Here is a 19,707-nt window from a genome sequence, read left to right on the forward strand (position 1 = left end):
ACTTTTTTGGTTCCTCCTTTCTTTTCAATCCTCACCTGAGGGCATATTGATTTTTATTGAGAGAGATAGAGATAGAGATAGAGATATAGAGATAGAGATAGATAGAGATGAGAGAGAGAGAGAGAGAGAGAGAGAGAGAGAGAGAGAGAGAGAAACACACCGATTGGTTGCCTTCTTTATGTACCCCAACCTGGGATTGAACCCTCAACCTAGGTATGTGCTCTGAACAGGAATTGAGCTGCAACATTTTGGTGTACAGGATGACACTTCAACCAACTGAGCCACTGGCCAGGGCACACTCAACGCTATTTTAATTCTTGATCCTTTGAAGTGAACTGTTTTGTTTTTTTCTCCCTTGAAATCTTTTAGATCTTTGTTTTTCTTGCTCTGACAGTTATGACCTCTACCTTGGTTTAGGTTTATTTTCATTCAGTGTGTCAGATACCATGTGGGTTTTATCCACTTGAAAACTTATGGGTAATTTCCTTAAATTATTCTCTTGATAATTCCTTTTCCTTTATTTCTCTGTTCTTGCCTTTTAGAATATTTATTATTTCGTGTTGGAGCTTCCTGGTCTAGCTCTCTAATTTTCTTGTTTTCTAACCTGTTTTCTTCTGTATAGCTTTGCTTTAATTTATTCAAAATGTCCTCAACTTTATTTTCTAATTCTCCTACTGAATTTTTCATTTCTGCTATCATATTATTTCTCAGGAAGTTCTTTTCTGAACCTCTAAATGTTTCCTTTTGGGAGTGTTCTTTTTTTGTTTCAGTGTAGCAATATCTCTACTTAGCTCTCAGAGGATATTTTATGAAATTTCCTTTTTCTCGAATATAGTATATTTTATTTTGTCTTTCACTCTTCAGTCTGGTCATCTTCATTGGAAATCTGAATATGGGAAGGGAACTTACATATTGTGAGCTCTACAAGAGGGTTGTCCTGATTGATTTGAATTATATAATGAAAAGGATAGTTCACCTGATAGGTCAAAATAGATTCATTGGCATATAGGAAATTTTTAACATTTCCAGATAATTGATGGTTATGTACACATTCAGTGTTTCCAAGATAATTTTATTGAGTCCCTGACCTGGTAAGTGATGTATCAGAAAATCAAATGTAATTTTCATATTGTAAAACTTTTTTCTGAATGCAGTTTAGAACTAAATTAATATACATATTTATTTAAAGCAGCAGGCAATTTTGATTATGAAAAATACCTGTCACATACCTCTTACATTTAAAGAGTGATTTGAAATATGAAAAAAAGTAAAGGCTAAATAAGGATAATACTAATTGTGTGTTTATAAAAGGAAAACATATGGTGTCTGTGTTCTCTCAGACTAGTGAACATGAGTAATATACATTGACTGCTGTAATACTCTTTTCTCTGGGATATTCTAAGAAGAGGTTTTTCTAAGACTGTTGCTAGTTGTATTGGCTGACAGAAGAATAAGTGTGTATGTCATATTATAAGTTAATTAATTTTGCTTAATTGAAAATAGCAGACATTTCTGTTTATTCTTTTATTAAAAAAAAAGGAGAGGCAGCTTAAATACCAAACTGTGCAACTTCTAAAGTTTGTGGCACGAGGCATGTACAAATTAAATATAATAGGAACTCAGAATAAGGGTAACTTCCATTTGGAAGAGAAATTTAATAAAAGAAGGTACACATCAGCTGGGCCTTTAAAGAAGATTTTGATTGTGGAGCTAAAGAAAATACTTTTCCTATTTAGGAATAGTAGCAGATACAAAGGGAGAGAGGTGCTTATGGAAGGTAGAAAATTCGATTGAATTGATGATGTGTAAGGTACCTGAAGAAAGGAGTGGGATATAGGAAAAGTTGGTTGGTTCAGTGATTCACAATTTTGATTATAGATTGGGACCACCTTGGAAGTCTTTAAAAATATCTGTGGCCTAGGTGCATCCAGAATAAATAAATCAACATACTTGAAAATAGGACACTAGGCATTAATTTTTAAGCTCCCTGAATGATTATAATATGTTTGAGAACCATTGTTGTAAGGACTTTTGATAGGTTTCTTGATTAATTTCCTCTTTAGTTTTTCTGTTAGTATAAATAAACCATATACAAGCATTCATAGTATTCAAGCATTTTTATATATGTAGGACACTTGATTTTGCTTTTAGGAGCAAGCAAATAATTCATGTCTTATTTATATACTAGAGGCCCGGTGCACGAAATTCGTGCATGGGGAGGGGGTGTCCCTCAGCCCAGCCTGTACCCTCTCCAATCTGGGACCCCTCGAGGGATGTCCGACTGCCTGATTAGGCTTGATCCTGGTGGGATCGGGCCTAAACAGGCAGTCACATCCCTCTCACAATCCAGGACTGCTGGCTCCCAACTGCTCGCCCACCTGCCTTTCTGATTGCCCCTAACCCAGCCGTGGGCAAACAACGGCCCGCGGGCCAGATCTGGCCCGTTCGGCTGTTCTATCTGGCCCGCGGAGCCGAAAGAGCGGAGGGTTCTCTTGCTCTCCCCTCCACTCCTTTACTTTGAATTTATATTAGTTCACACAAACACTCCATCCATGCTTTTGTTCCGGCCCTCCAGTCCAGTTTAAGAACCCATTGTGGCCCTCGAGTCAAAAAGTTTGCCCACCCCTGCCCTAACCACTTCTGCCTGCCAGCCTGATCACCCCCTAACCACTCCCATGCCAGCCTGATTGATGCCTAACAGCTCCCCTGCCAGCCTGATTGCCCCTAACTGCCCTCCCCTGCAGGCCTGGTCACCCCTAACTGCCCTCCCCTGCAGGCCTGATCCCCCCCAACTGCTCTCCCCTGCAGGCCTGGGTACCCCCAACTGCCCTTCCCTGCAGGCCTGGTCACCCCCAACTTCCCTCCTCTGCCAGCCTGGTCACCCCTAACTGCCCTCCCCTGCTGGCTTGATCACCCCCAACTGCCCTCCCTTGCAGGCCTGGTCCCTCCCAACTGCCCTCCCCTGCTGGCCTGATCGCCCACAACTGCCCTCCCTTGCAGGCCTGGACCCTCCCAACTGCCCTCCCCTGCTGGCCATCTTGTGGTGGCCATCTTGTGTCCAAATGGGGGCAGGATCTTTGACCACATGGGGGCAGCCATCTTGTGTGTTGGAGTGATGGTCAATCTGCATATTACACTTTTATTAGATAGGATAGAGGCCTGGGGCATGGGTGGGGGCCAGCTGGTTTGCCCTGAAGGGTGTCCTGGATCAGGGTGGGGGTTCTCTTGGGGCATGGGGCAGCCTGGGCGAGGGGCCTATGTTGGTTTGCAGGCCGGCCACGCCCTCTGGCGACCCAAGCGGAGGCCCTGGTATCTGGGATTTATTTATCTTCTACAATTGAAACTTTGTAGCCTGGAGTGGAGCCAAGCCTTCTGCTTGCTCTGTGGTGGCACCATTTCTGTTGGGATTTATGTATCTTCTATAATTGAAACTTTGTAGCCTTAAGTGGAGGCCAAAGCAGGCCAGGGCTTCAGAAGCTTGGCTTCCACTGTCGCCGGGGGCAACCCTAGCCTCCTGCTCTCTCCAGCTCCGTGGCTGCCTCCATTTTTGTTGGGATTTGTTTATCTTCTATAATTGAAACTTTGTAGCCTGGAGTGCAGGCCTGGGCCAGCCAGTGTATGTGGAAAGCTTGGCTTACTCCATTGCCGGGGAAACCCAAGCCTCCCTCCTGCTCTATCCATGGCTGCAGCCATCTTGGTTGGGTTAATTTGCATACTCGCTCCTGATTGGCTGGTGGGCGTGGGTGTAGCTGAGTGATGGTTAATTTGCATATTGCTCTTTTATTAGATAGGACTAGAGGCCTGGTGCTTGGATTCATGTACCAGTGGCATCCCTAGGCCTGGCCTGCGGGGATTGGGCCAAAACAGGCCCAGTGCATTATTATATATAAACTAAACAAGTCAGAAATACATAAATTAGAAAATGATTACAATACATATTTAACACTTGCAATAAACAACCCAGAGAGCTTAGTACTATTAATGATAATTTCATAAATGAGGTACTAAAAATGAAGTCTTCTATAATTCTAATAGTAGAGACTAATAATTCTTAAATACTATAGTATATTTAAAGTTTCTATACTTTATTTTATAGAAAAATTAATTGAAATTATGACAATAATTTGATGGCAAATATATGAACAAAATTAGTAAAAATTCCGACCATTTGGCGGCAGCTGTGACACGGATGACCACCAGGGGCAGACGCTCAATGCACAGGCATGGAAACATGGAACAGACTGATGAATCTCAGAGTAAAGGGTGGAGGAGGGTATGTGGGAAGAGATTAAACTACAGATCTTATATGCATACAAGAGGCCCACTCGGCCTGGCCTGTGCCCTCTTTCAATCCGGGACCCCTCAGTGGATGTCAGACTGCTGGTTTCAGCCTGATCCCTGCAGGCCAGGCCAAGGGACCCCACCAGTGCCTTTGTAGATAATTTAGTGTCCTTTGAATTTTTACTAATTTTGTTCATATATTTGCCACCAAATTATTGTCATGATTTCAATTAATTTTTCTATAAAATGAAGTATAGAAACTTTAAATATACTATAGTATTTAAGAATTATTAGTCTCTACTATTAGAATTATAGAAGACTTCATTTTTAGTTCCTCATTTATGAAATTAGCATAACAGTTTTAAGCTCTCTGGGTTGTTTATTGCAAGTGTTAAATGTGTATTGTAATCATTTTCTAATTTATGTATTTCTGACTTGTTTAGTTTATATATAATAAGCATTTAGTGCTTTGCTGTCCAAAAAAAATGAAAACATATAAAGCATAGGAACTTCCTGATAGTAAATAGAGTACATTGTATCATTGGTTTTCCTGGTTCTTTAGAAATTCTGATTTCAAATTAGAAAATCATTTACTAGAAAATGTCATTTTGAAAAAACTTATATTTTAGGTATCATGCTTTTAAATATCGAGTGCATTAAAATTTGTGGGAATTCCATTGAAATATTTCTGTAGGATGCTAGTGAGCAAAAGACAGAACTTGAAAGACTGAAGCACAGAATAGCAGACGAAGTTGTTAAAATTGAAGAAAGAAAAAACAAAATTGATGATGAATTAAAAGAAGTACAGGTAAGTTTAAAAAAGGAAACATTGTAAGAACCATTTACATTTTTTACTATCAGTTGTATATAGGAGTTTAAACATTATTTGCTGAAGTTATTTTCTAATAGTATCAAATGTGGCTGTAACTAGAATATTATTTGTAAAAGAGAAGCAGGAAGGGGAATTCTCCCAGGAGAAGTAAGCAAATTAACTGAGGGTAATAAAAATATAATCACGTTGTTTTGACTGTGGAGAAAAAAAATGTTTTGTAGGTAAATTAAGACAAACACTAAGGTTCTTTTTCTTGAGACTTGACTAAATTAACTAACTAGTCTTAGAATATAAAGAACTTTGAAACTGGCAAAACAGTCTCAAAACAAATTAGATCTCCCAGATTAGAGTGATGCTGTTATGGCAAGGACTCTTACTTTCTTAACTTGAACATTTTGTACTTTATGTTTTAAAGCATTTTGATATTTGAAGAGAAAGCATGTTTAACTAGATTCATTTTATTAAAATGACAAATATGCAATGATTTGTAATGAGCTAACAATTTTTTTTTACGTATATGTTTTGGAATTGAAAATGCCCTTTATGTCTTTTAGCCTCTAGTGTATGAAGCGAAACTAGCAGTTGGAAACATTAAGCCAGAATCTCTTTCAGAAATCCGCTCACTGCGTATGCCACCTGATGTAATCAGAGACATTCTTGAAGGAGTTTTAAGGTTGATGGGTATCTTTGATACATCTTGGGTGAGCATGAAAAGGTAAGTTTTTGAATTTGTGAAAAATGTTATTTCATCAATGCATTACACATTCCTTTATATTTTAAAGTATTTGTTATTTTGTTTCTCAAACTGAACTTCATCTAATTATCTGGTTGCACACTTTGCCCTGATATCTCAAGATGCTCTATGTAACAATATATCGAGATCTACATTTTCCTTTCTCCATAAGTGGTTGTTAAAAGTGTCAAAAGAGGAGAAAAGGAAAGCCTTAAAATCGTTTAAGAATGTCTTGATAAATATAATCATTTATTTGGTACTCACATCATGTTTACTGTCATTTACTGATGAAGAAAATATAGTCACTAGCCTCAGAGAGTTTTGCACTCTTGGCATAGTCAGAGAGAGTGAGAGCTCCATAGAAAACACAAGAAAAATGCACACTAGGAAAGACTGAGTCTTTTTTGTTTTTAAAAAAATATTTTTATTGATTTCAGAGAAAAAGAGAGAGGGAGAGAAAGAGAGAAAGATCAATGAACGGAATCACCAATCAGTTGAGCCCACAACCTGAGCATGTGCCCTGACTGGGAATTGAACCTTGACCTCCTGGTTCATAGGTCAACACAATCACTGAGCCACGCTGGCCAAGCTACTAGGAAAGATTGAGTCTTAACTAAATATGCAACAGTGCAGCTTCAGGTTTTATACTATAGCAGTGTTGTTATGGTATTCAATTACATTTTAGGATTTAGATTGGTAGTAAAGTCCTTTCCTATCTGGAGTTGGGAGAGATTTAGGTTCAGAGGACACTTTAAATAACTTAGAAAGCAGGAAAATTTCTTGCATAACATATGAGTACCAAGTAGTTCACATAAAGGGATGTGGGTAGAATAACAGGATTGTAATTTCTTTATTTCATTGCTACAGGTTATTCACAGAATATTAGGAAATTTGTTGTGCATCTTTTTGTAGTTCCTCCTTGTTTATAAAAAATGTGGATAGTCCATTTAAAGCTTACATACTTCAGTCCTCTATTTTTGTTAGCTAATAGATTAAAATGATCGCATATGTCATTTTGTTAAATTGATATTTTTGTAAGAACTAGCAAATGTTATTTAACCCCATTTGAAGTAATATGCTTTAATTTTAGTTTCCTCGCAAAAAGAGGTGTGAGAGAAGACATAGCAACCTTTGATGCACGAAATATTCCAAAAGAAATAAGAGACAGTGTTGAAGAACTTCTTTATAAAAATAAAGGATCTTTTGATCCAAAGGTAATTTTTTAAAATTATGCCATAAAATCTCTTTCAATGCTTTATAATATCCTGCAAATTAAAAAGTGATGACATTATCAATTGCTTAGATTGTCTAATAACTAACAGTTTTAAAAAATAAGCTCTACATATTATAGGTAGAAAGCATTTACCACCAGAATTAGGTTAACTAGAATACAGGTTGGGGCGGTGGTACATATTTATTAGTAAAAGTGGTTTTTAAATCTTACTCTTGTCTGTCAGTGGTAAGGTCCCAGTCTACCGTATCAAGTCCAGCTTGCCTGGTATGTTTTTCTTTCTTCCTGTGTACTAGTCATATAATAATTGATGTCTGTGTTAGGGTACTTGTATCTAATTTTAGTAAATAGTTGAAATTCCATGATTCTGGTATGTGTTTTAGATCCCTTATTAAAAATGTTTTGTACATCTTCTTTGACACTAAAAACCATGTTTTGAAATTGCTTTTATTTAATAAATATGTATTCCATGTAAAGAAGAGAAAGAATTGATGCTTAAAATTGTTGCAGACAGACATTGTCATTACAAATGTGACTAATAGAATATGTTGATAAAACATCATTATATTAAGGATTGTATGAGATTCAGAAAGATTTTTAAGCAACAAGTGAGACATACCTTAATCAAATAGCAACTCACTTTGTTTTTTATTTTAGCTATACACCAAAACCTTCATTTGTGAAATAAATGCTTAAGTAAAATATGCTAGAATTAATTCTGTTATTATTTGAAAATAAGTTAAGAAGGTGATAACTGATGGTTTTTTCAGAATGCCAAGCGTGCCAGCACTGCTGCGGCTCCGTTGGCTGCCTGGGTCAAAGCCAATGTGCAGTACTCCCATGTCCTGGAGCGAATCCAGCCTTTGGAAACGGAGCAGGCAAGATTGGAGTCGTAAGTGACAGAAAATACAAACAGTTCTAACCTTTATTTATTTTCATCAATTTAATGATTTAGTTATATTATTAGGATTTATTTAGGATTTCTTGTCTATATCTAAAAAGGAAGCTGAAAACATTAAATCATATAAAATGAGTTAGCTAATTACAAATTCAGTGTTATACAGACCAAGAAGAGAAAAACCAATTAGAAGGAGATGGAAAGAAGAACCAATAACTTTCCCTACCATTATTATGTTGTTGGAAGGATAAGTTGGTAGAAGTTCTTTTAGAAAGAGCTAAAGTTTTGTAGAGGGATAAATTAAAGTACAAAAAAGTAGGTTTTGGAAATAGTGTACTTTTATATTTGTTTTCACCTTCTAAGTTCTAGGTAATGTTTAGTGTGTATTTTCTAAAACATTCTCTGGGCAGGCAGGGGGAAAATTTAACCATTTATTTTTTGGGTTTAAAAATACCAATTTGCTGTTGTTACTAGGGGAGCATTGTATTTTATCTCCTTTGTTCTTATGCAGACTAAGAGGTATGTTATATTCTTGATTGTTCAGTTTTTGACATTACTCTTATTCTAGAGAAGGAGGGGTTTTTTTTTAGCACCCTAAATATAATTTTCTTAATGTAATTTTGTGAAATTTTTATGTTAAATTTATACATTGACTATATATTTTCCACAGCTGAGACATGTTTTATATTTCCTTTCTTGGACACCTCTTCATTGTTCTTAATAATTACCTCAGATTATTCAGTTGATTATTTTTTCTGTTTACATATCACATATTTATCCGCAGTCTTCCTGTCAGACCCTAAAACATATTCAGAATCTATGTGTTCTATTTACTTTTTTCTTAGCATTACCCATCCTAGAGCCTTTTCCTCTTGTGTTTCAATATGAATTAGTTCTTCCCTAGGCCTGGTGCTTACAGCTATTATCTTGAGATTTCACTTCACCATTTTTCTGGGAAGTTACCTTTGTCTCTTTTCTGATTGCATTCTTTTGTTAATGCCCTTGCCTTTCTCTTTCTTAGTTTAGTCCATTTTTCTAGAGCACCTCCTTCACATTAGCTTCCTAATCAAAGGTAAATAGGATGAGATCTTTCAATGTCGAACATTACCTATCTTATACTGAAGCATCCATCTTATATAAAAACTGCTGTTTGAAATTTTAACCCTGCTATATGGCTTCTGTAAATGCTTGCTTGCTTAAATAATAAGGAAAATAAGACTACTCCCACTTCAGATAGGCCATTAAACCTTCCCGGGCGAAGTTATCAGTGCTGGCACCAGGCCAGGCCTTTGGTTGAGGTCTCAAGGCCCCCCAGCACATAGGGGCTCTTTAAGAACTTGCAAAGGGGGCCGGAAACACCCCATATTTGGGAGACAAAGAAGGTAAAAACATATAAACAGGGAAAGTTCCTCCATGTCGGGACCCAGAATTTGAGAGACATTTTCCTCTGGGCCCGCGTGTAATAATAATAATAATAATAATAATAATAATAATAATAATAATAAATGTAACTCCATCTCTCTAAGCGTTGCTTGGTTATCCAGTTTTCTGTAACAATACTATTAAATGTGATCAATAATTGGGCTGGGTTTAGAACACTGGGCTAGAAAAAGTTTGATCTCACAATTTTGAAGGCCTTATTCTATTGTGGTGGTTCTCTAAGTATGGTTCCTGAAGCAGCAGCATCAGTGTCACCTGGGAACTTGTTAAAAGTACACATTTTTGAGCTTCAGTCAGACTCACTGAATTAGATACAATGTGTGGAGTGCAGAGTGAGGCCTTTCAGTTCATGTTTTTTTAAAGAATTTTTATTGATTTTCAGAGAGGAAGGGAGAGGGAAAAAGAGGGAAACATCAATGTGAGAGCGAAATGTTGATCGACTGCCTCCTGCCATCCTTTCTGGGGATGAGCCCACAACCTAGACATGTGTCCTGACTGGAATGGAACCATCAACCTTGGATGATGCCCAAACAACCAAGCCACACTAGCCAGGACGGCAGTCTGTGTTTTGACAAACCCAGGAGATTGTGCAATGCACAAATGTCCAGCAGCATACAACAGTGTGGCCTGGCCATTTGATAGCAACTCTCAATGTTTGTGGGTATTTTTGGGGAAAGAGGTCAGTCATTTCTGTAGAAGAATCCTCACAGTTTCTGCCTAGGGTGTGGGTAGGATGGATGGGGGTGGGTGAGGGGTATAAGCTTGACTTCCAGGATTGTGTAATAGTCCGCTCTCAGTGGGGGAAGCAATCTAAGGTCAAACTCTTTATAATAATCCTCTGTTGTCTACATTTCCTGAGCATTTCAGAGGTACCTGTTGTCTACATTTTAGAATTCTTTCAGCTTCTCTTCATGAAGCCATTTCACTTGTGTGGCTTTTTTGATATGTTATCACCTTTCAAAATTTTATTGAATTACTCTTTTGTAATACTTTTCTCCTTCGTTATCTTTCTTCTTGTACATGTCTATCTTTTTTATTCCCTTGTTTTCATTCTGTAGAGTTTTAGAAGAGATAGTAGATAATTGACTACGTTTACCATTTTTATCCAGAGATCTACACACACAAGTGTTTTTAAAGATAGGCTCCTATAAGTGGTATGGCTAAGTCAGAAGATACAGTTTTAACTTTAGCTTTGCTTTTCATATCAAATTCTAAGTAAAGGTATTATGACTACTGGATTATTAATAGTTTTCATTGTCATTTATTTACTTCAAAATTACATTTTAAGGTGCTAGTGCTGCATTTTGTTGGTATCTAAAATAGAATAACTTTTATAAAATTCAATTATATTTTAGAAATTTGAAGAAAACTGAAGACAGAAAAAGGAAACTAGAGGAGCTTCTTAATTCTGTTGGTCAGAAAGTATCAGAACTTAAAGAGAAGTAAGTTAAGTTTTAAAATGCATCTCAGATATTTGAAAACATACTTCAACTATTTTTTTATTTTTGAAAATCTTAGTTAGAATTACTATTTTCATTTCTTTTTGTTATTTATCACTCTAAAATTGGGAAAGGTATAAAATAATATAGAAGGTATTCCTTTTTTTAAAAAAAGTTTTTATAATAACAAGAAATATTTTAAGTCTCCATTGATATATTTATCACTATATGTATATTTACTTATATATGTTTATTTATTATATATATTTACTCCCAAGCATTGGAAAATTGAGCAAGATAAATCAAATGTAATGAGATAATACTGAGAGTGTTTACATTTGGTATTCCCGTTTCCTTATTGTTTTGACTTTAAAATTTTAGACTCCTTTATTTCAGATGATGCTATTCTATAATCTTCCATGAGAGTGTATAATGACATTTAAAAAGTCTGTTCTTTTAACTTTGTACTTTTTGATGTTGAAAAAATATTCTCCGTGCATTATTATACTCAAATTTAAGGACCATTTATGAATACTATTAATCTTAAAACTTTTCATGTTCCTCTGGGCTCCTGTGATAACTATTTAGTGTAGAATAGAAAATATTAGTATGGCTATTATTATAAATGTGGGAACATTTTACTTAAAATAATTGTGAAGATTGGAAAATGGAACATATCAGTGCGAGATATGTTCCAATATGCCCCTTTGATGCCTGACTCTGTGGATAGCAATGAAGCCTACTTATACTATGTTTTTTCTTATACATACATACCTATAATAAAGTTTAATTTATGATTAGGTACAATAAGTATTAACAATAACAAATAACAAAATAGAACACTTATAACAATATCCTATATAATAAAAGGCTAATATGCCAATTGACTGAACGGCAGAATGACTGGTTGCTGTGATGTGCACTGACCATCAGGGGCAGATGCTCAACACAGGAGCTGCCTCCTGGTGGTCAGTGCACTCCCACAGCGGGAGTGCCGCTCAGCCAGAAGCCAGGCTCATGGCTGGTGAGCTCAGGGGCGGTGGTGGGAGCCCCTCCCACCTCTGCGTCAGTCAGACATCCCCTGAGGGCTCCCAGGCTGCAAGAGGGTGCAGGCCAGGCTAAGCAACCTACCCCCCGAGTGCACGAATTTCGTGCACCGGGACTCTAGTCCTATATAATAAAAGAGTAATATGCAAATTGACCCTAATGGTGGAACAACCGGGAATGACTAGTTGCTATGACATGCACTGACCACCAGCGGGCAGACGCTCAACACAGGAGCTGCCCCCTGGTGGTCAGTGATCTTCCACAGGGGGAGCACTGCTCAGCCAGAAGTCCGCTCATGGCTGGCCAGTGGGCCTAAGCTGGCAGGTGGATATCCCCTGAGGGCTCCAGGGCTGCCAGAGGGATGTCTGACTGCCAGTGTAGGCCCAATCCCTCGGGGAGCGGGCCTAAGCCATCAATCGGACATCCCCCAAGGGGTCCCAGACTGCGAGAGGGCGCAGGCCAGGCTGAGGGACATCATCACACTACTCAGAATGGCCCACAATTGAAAACCTATGAATTATTTATTTCTGGAATTTTCTATTTAATATTTCTGGAAGGTGGTTGGCCACAGGTAACTGAATCTATAGAAAGAAATCCTCAGGGCTGGGGGGAGGGGGCGGAGGGGGACTACAGTATATGATTAAATATAATATATGTTATTGTTTGCTTTTGGTTTTATGAACCTAACACTTTTTATGTGATCACATTGTTTTCAAGTGGTGTGTTACGTTTACTTTTTTTCTTAAGGAAGAAATAGAAATTATTGTACCAAGAAAGAAATTCATCAGACTAAAACTATGAATGTTTTTCTCTATGTAGTCTGGAAATAATTATCTCTATATTTACATTTTTACTTATAGAAAAAAAACAGACCAAAAAAGAAAACCTCAAAGCCATAAATCCTGAATATTTTATATGTTAGAAATACAGGAAAGAAATCACATCATTTTCTTCCAGGTATAATTAAAGAAGTGTAAGAAAAATAGTGTGTTTTTTTTTTTTTTAGTATCATATGCTCAGAATCAGTATTTAACATTTAGGTAATTGTCCAGTATTTATTGAGTAGTTAGCATAAGGTAGCAATATTTTTGTTTGTTTGTTTTGTTTTTAATCCTTACTTGAGGACATGCATAGAGAGAGGAAGATAGAGAAAAAAGAGAAGAGAGAGAGAGAGAGAGAAAGAAAGAAAGAAACATTGTCTTCCACATAATCGTCTTCCACGTGCTCTCAACAGGGATCAAACCTGCAACCCAGGTGTGTGCCTTGACCTGGAATCTTGGCTATCCACTATGGTAGCCATTAAAGATATGTGGCTATTGACAACTTTGAATGTGGATAATATGACTGGGGAATTGAACTTCAAATTTTATTTAATTTTCATTCATATAAATTTAAGTAGCTATCTGTTGCTAGTGGCTATCATATTGGACATATGAGTTCTAGAGTCTTGTTTAAGGGAAGGAGGAAAAAGTACTTAAAGAGGCAATACAGTGTACTGTAAAGTTCATGGAACTTAATATCAGACAGACACACCCATTTATGAATTTTGAGATCCTCTGCTAATTATTGGTGAGACCTGTGTAATAATCTATTTGGATATAAGTTTCCATATCCTGGCACTTCATCAGCAATTATGTATTTGTTGAAGGACTAAGTATTTATGTGGAATATTACTATTTTATTTAATAAAACTATAAATTTGTGTAGGTATTTTTAAGGAAAAAATTTTAAGAGTTATAAATTTGGGTGAATGGGCATGTAGGAAGAGAATATATAATGGACTGGCTATTTGAGGTGAATTTAAAAATTTTATTTATGTGTTTGATAGCTAGATATTTAAGGAAATTAGAGTGAGGAATGAGGTAGGGATAAGGAAGGGATTGAAGGTGTTCTAGGCAACCGTAACATCCTGAAGAAGGGCACAGCAGATGAAGGATAGAGCATTTTTTGAGAATACACAGATATTTACATATAGTTTTGTTGGACTAGAATAGAATAAAATAACACTGAAGAGATAGATTGGATCAGTCTTATAACTGGGTCTTGAATGTCATATGGAGAAGTTGTACAGTGAATTAATGCCCTGTATGAATTCTACACTTTATATACACTGAGTGGCCAGATTACCTTGACCAGGAGTTTGACCAGCAGCCAGGCTGGCCAACCGCCCATGTCCCCTCCCCCTGGCCACGCTGGCCGGACCCCACCCATGCACAAATTCGTGCTCTGGGCCTCTAATACACACACACACACACACACACACTGAGCCACTCAGTGTGTGTGTGTGTGTGTGTGTGTGTGTGTGTGTGTGTATATATGCATACACATATATATCTACACTAATAAAAGAGAAACATGCAAATTAACCATCACTCTGCTACACCGCCAGCCAATCAGGAGTGAGTATGCAAATTAACCCAACAAAGATGGCGGCAGCCATGGAGCTGGACTGAGCAAGAGGCTTGGGTTGCCCCAGCAATGAAGGAAGCCAAGCTTCCCGCCCACCCTGGCCGGCCCTTGCCTCTGTTCAAGGCTACAAAGTTTCAATTATAGAAGATAAATAAATCCCAGATACCTGCTTCCAGTTGGCCCTGGCCTCCACTCAAGGAGGTGCTGAAAAAAAAGAAAAGATAAAAAGCCCCTTACCCAGGCTGGCCACACCCCCATGGAGTGAGGGTCCCTGCTGGGGGACTTGGCCAGCCTGTAAACAGCCATCAGCCCCTCACCCAGGCTGGCCAGGCACCCCAGTGGGGACCCTCACCCTGGAGGGGGTGTGGCCAGCCTGAAACCAGCCTTCAGCCCCTCACCCAGGCTGGCCACACTTCCATGGGGTGAGGATCCCCGCTGGGGGGCTTGGCCAGCCTGCAAACAGTCATCAGCCCCTCACCCAGGTTGGCCAGGCACCCTAGCGGGGACCCCTACCCTGAAGGGGGTGTAGCCAGCCTGAAAATGGCCCTTAGCCCCTCACCCAGGTTGGCCAGGCATCCCAGCGGGACCTTCCACCCTGAAGGTGCTATGGCCAGCTTGAAAACAGCCCTCTGCCCCTCACCCAGGCTGACCACGCCCCCCCCCAGCAGGGACCCTCACCCCATGGGGGCATGGCTGGCCTGCAAACCACCACAGGCCCCTCACTCAGGCCGCCCCACGCCCCAAGGGAACCCCCACCCTGATCCAGGACACCCTTCGGGGCAAACCAGCCGAGCCCCACCCGTGCACCAGGCCTCTATCTATACTAATAAAAGGGTAATATACTAATTAGACTGGGAGACCTTCCAGGAGACATTCTGGACGTTCTTCTGGACAAAGCCATGGCTGCGGGGCCAAAGTAGACACAGTTAGAGGCCAAGAAGGGAGGGCAGTTGTGGGTGATCAGGCCAGGATGGGATGGTAGTTATGGGTGATCAGGCCGGTGGGAGGGGCCATTGGGGGTGATTAGGCCATTGGGGGGGGCAGTTGGGGGTGAGCAGACCAGCAGGGGGGCCAGTTGGGTTGAGCAGGCCATCAGTGGGGGTCAGTTGGGGGTGATCAGGACAGTGGGGGGAGGGGCAGTTTGGAGTGCGCAGGCCAGCAGGGGGGCATTTGGGGGTAAGCAGGCCAGTGGGGAGGGAAGGTGGGGGCGAGCAGCCCAGCAGGATGGGCAGTTGGGGGCGAGCAGGCTGGCAGGGGAGGCAGTTGGGGGCAAGCACACTGGCATGGGCAGTTGGGGGTGATCAAACTGGCAGGGGGGCATTTGGGGGCAAGCAGGCTGATGGCAGGGGGCAGTTGGGGGCGAGCAGGCCGGCAGTCAGAGTGGTTAGGGGCAGTCAGGCAGGCAGGCAGGCAGGTGAGCGGTTAGGAGCCAGCAGTCCCAGATTGCGACAGGGATCTCTGACTGCCGGTTTAGGCATCATCCCTGTAAACCGGCAGTAGGACATCCTTTGAGGGGTCCCAGATTGGATAGGATGCAGGCTGAGCCGAGGGACACTCCCCTCACCCCCTATGCACGAATTTCATGCATCGGGCCTCTAGTATATATACCCACATACACACTAGTATACTAGTATATATGTTGGGATATTGAGATATGTGTGTGTTTGATGAATGATATTTTGAACACAAATACAATTAGCATTATCATTAATTAAATTCTTACATAAATTTCACTTTACTATCTAAGGATAAATTTAATCAAATCTCTCTTACATTTCTTTGCCTTTAATGTTTTCATAGATTTCAGAGCAGGACTTCAGAGGCTGCCAAACTTGAAGCTGAAGTAAGCAAAGCACAAGAAACAATTAAAGCTGCGGAAGTCTTAATTAATCAGCTTGATAGAGAACACAAGAGATGGACTGCACAGGTTCGTTTGAGAAAGGTCAAAAATAAGGGCTTTCTTGAAAATACAGGAAATCTGTAATGTAATATATTTGTTAAAAAAATAAAAAGGAGAGAAATACCATACCCATTAGCTTTTGGCCTGCTTAAGAAAAAATGATCTAGATATTAATGGCTGTTATGTGAATTAATCTTTAAGCAAGGTAACTTTATATGAATGGATTTTAGACAAAGCAACCTATTTCTCTTTTTTATCTATATTATTGAAGGGAAAGGCAGGGATGAAAAAGAGTTGATGAAAAATGGAGTACTCTTTTTTTGGAATTTACCTTCACCAGGACAATGATCTTAGGATTTTACACTATTAGCTATTTAATTTTTCTTGAAGTACTCTGTTAAAGGTTGTCTCTTGTTTTTGTTTGTTTTGTAGATTCCCTCCTTCACCACATTCTCTTCATCTGCTCATTCAGTAATGTTTGGCCTCAATATTCTCTCCCTTAGCTTCTTTGCAAGTATTCTGGGTTATTTCATCCAGAAGAGTATCACCTATATCAGTGGTCTTGCAAGCCACATGCGGCTCGTGAGCCTCAGTTTGCCACTCTGTTGACTAATGAGTTTGCCGACCACTGGCCTATATAATGATGCTGACCAGAGCTATATTTCTAGACTGCTTAGTTTTAAATTCATATTTTCAACTACCCTTTAGATATTTGCATTTAACTGTCTCAGGAACTCATATGTTTAAATTTATTTTCTTTTTCTATCCAAATCTCTATGATTTCCTATCTCTCATACACATCTTTCTTCTAGGCATTAAAACTAAAAACATGTAGTTATCTTAGACTGTTCCTCTTCCTTATTTACTTGTCATAATCCATTTGCAAATATCTCATATATTTGTCTTCTTTCCTTAATGCTAATTCTTTTCTTCTTTTATCCTGAATTCTCCCAACTTGTATTGCTCCTATCTGACCCTTTAATTGGTTCATTCTTCATTTGTCAGTTTAATTATCTTTCTAAAACCCAATCCATACCATCACTCACAGCCTAGTTGAAACACTTTCAATGGCTCATAATAACCACAGGTTAAATAGAAGCTCCTTCGCATGGCATGGGAAACCTTCCACAATGTTGTTCCCTCCAATCACTCTACCTCTCTTTTTTCATTACTTCTGTTTTGCTACTTTTTCTGCTCAAACTTATGCTTTAGCCAGCCATGCTTTCAACTAATGAGTCTCAAAGATTTATCTTTGCTTTGTGCCTTTGTCATACTCTCTGTATCTTAATTGTATTTTACAAAATGATGCTAATTCACACAGTACATATTTAACTATACTTGGAATAAAAGTTTTTCTTTTGTTAAAATTATTAGGGAAATTCAATGATAAAATATGTTAATCTCTACAAATATATTGGGATTTCACACATTTGTTTAAGATCAGCACAATCAAAAGCTTTGTTGATATTTTTACATTTTGTCAATTTATTCAAGACAGGGGTTACTTTTAACCCATAAATGATTTTTCCCTCTATAGTTAAAACTCTAACTTATGAAGTTGTCTTTTTTTTCCAAGTTAAAACATATCTATACATCACTCTCTTTTTTTTCTAGGTTGCAGAGATAACAGAGGAATTAGCTACTCTTCCTAAAAGAGCTCAACTAGCTGCTGCATTTATGACATATCTTTCCGCTGCTCCTGAGGGTTTGAGAAAAACCTTTTTGGAAGAATGGACCAAGTCAGCTTGTCTTGAAAGTTTGTATTTAGGTTTTCATGCATTTGAAATTTCAGTATACTAAATATGCATCTTTTGGTTTCTGTCATTTTACTTTTTTTAAATGAGAAGAAACTATCTGTAAGTTAAACACATACTATAGCTACTTTAGATTTGCTGAATTCTACAAATGTCCTGAGAATTGTTTTGTTATGATGATTCTTCTGTTCCTAAAATCACTCTATGACACTGAGACCACTGAATTATTTTTGGTATATGCATGAGTACAGTTAAACATTTTATTAGTTTAATTTTTACAGTAATTTCATATCTTAAGGTGAGATGCAAGAACTGCAAAATTCCTTATGAATTTTTGTGCTTTTCACAAGTTATTGTAGTTGTGAAACATTCATTTAATAGATAAAATACAAATTAACTTAATTCCATTTCTTTGTACTTTTTTCCCCCTTAGTGTCTGGTGTTAAATGGGGAAGAATAGATTTAATATTAAAGATAATTATGAGATTTTTCTGAGTGTATTTTAAATATTTGTATCCCTTCCCACTTGTCAAATACAAGCTTGTTATAGTGAAGTATTATTGATATCTTTAACTTTTCAGAATTTGATCTTCGGAGATTTCTTTGTACTGAAAGTGAGCAGTTAATTTGGAAAAGTGAAGGCCTACCATCAGATGATCTTTCCATAGAAAATGCTATTGTTATCTTACAGGTAATTAATCAACTTTAATTTTCTTATCACATGTATTTCTTTTGAATGCTTTCCTAGTTACATAAAAGTGGAGTATTTTGCTTGGTGATTCTATAATTTTCAGTATAATTTATTTTTTACCTTAAAAGTTTATAAAGTGGCACTATTTTGGTGGCTAAATATTCTACATTGAACTCCCAATTAGTAATAGAAACACTTTAGAAATACCTGATTCATTTGGTTGTATGGTTCCTTCATCTAGCGTACATGATTTTATATTTTTATTTAAAAAAATTTTGGGGTTATAAGTTAGAGATGACCATATGCATATTTTTGAAAATTGTTTCACAGTGTGTGTTTCCCAAAAGTCATTTAAACTTGAAACTATTATAACCTTATTAGAGGCCTGGTGCATGAAATTCATACACTTGGGGCGGGGGTCCCTCAGCCTAGCCTGCACCCTCTTACAGTGCGAGACCCTTCGCTCCTCCTTAGCACTGCTGCGGAGGCAGGAGAGGCTCCCGCCACCACCACTGTGCTCGCCAGCCGTGAGACCGGCTTCTGGCTGAGCAGTGCTCCCCCTGTGGGAGTGCACTGACTACCAGGGGCAGCGCCTGCGTTGAGCATCTGCCCCCTGGTTGTGCTTAATAGTGACCAGTCATTCTGCTGTTGGTCGATTTGCATATTAGCCTTTTATTATATAGGATTAGCAGTGAATGTGAAAAACAAATTCCAAATTATATATACAAACAGATCATTTCTTTAAATGACTTTTGATTTTTACCATTAACTTGGTTTACCTTTCTGTTATAGAAGTTGGAAGATGATTTCCACCCCTTGATTATGTGATGTTTCCCCCCCTCCCCATTCTTTCTATCTTAATAGTTTATACTACATAATACCAGTTTTCTCTTTCCACTCTGTCGCCCCCTCTCTCTGCCCACAGACCATTTCCTTATTCCATAACTCCAGAGTCTCAAAGAAAACACTGAATGTTCCTCTTTAGGTAACATAGGTTAGGTATTATTAGATCTTTATTGTGGGCTCTATTCATTCTTGGTTAATTTATTTTG

At 38.4% G+C, this 19,707-nt stretch overlaps 1 protein-coding gene across 2 annotated transcripts in view; it reads left to right on the forward strand.

Annotated features, from left to right (window-relative positions):
• Positions 1 to 19,707, forward strand: part of DYNC2H1 (dynein cytoplasmic 2 heavy chain 1) — a 378,097-nt gene that overhangs the window by 156,068 nt on the left and 202,322 nt on the right. For both annotated transcript variants that reach the window (XM_080641013.1, XM_080641014.1), the window contains exons 56-63: positions 4,976 to 5,089; positions 5,668 to 5,828; positions 6,937 to 7,060; positions 7,848 to 7,969; positions 10,771 to 10,857; positions 16,111 to 16,237; positions 17,825 to 17,966; positions 18,546 to 18,655. In XM_080641013.1, the coding sequence (XP_080497139.1) occupies positions 4,976 to 5,089; positions 5,668 to 5,828; positions 6,937 to 7,060; positions 7,848 to 7,969; positions 10,771 to 10,857; positions 16,111 to 16,237; positions 17,825 to 17,966; positions 18,546 to 18,655 (987 nt within the window). The remainder of the gene's footprint in view (positions 1 to 4,975; positions 5,090 to 5,667; positions 5,829 to 6,936; positions 7,061 to 7,847; positions 7,970 to 10,770; positions 10,858 to 16,110; positions 16,238 to 17,824; positions 17,967 to 18,545; positions 18,656 to 19,707) is intronic.

This window comes from Plecotus auritus (assembly GCF_963455305.1).
Source record: "Plecotus auritus genome assembly, chromosome: 9".
Lineage (NCBI taxonomy): Eukaryota > Metazoa > Chordata > Mammalia > Chiroptera > Vespertilionidae > Plecotus > Plecotus auritus.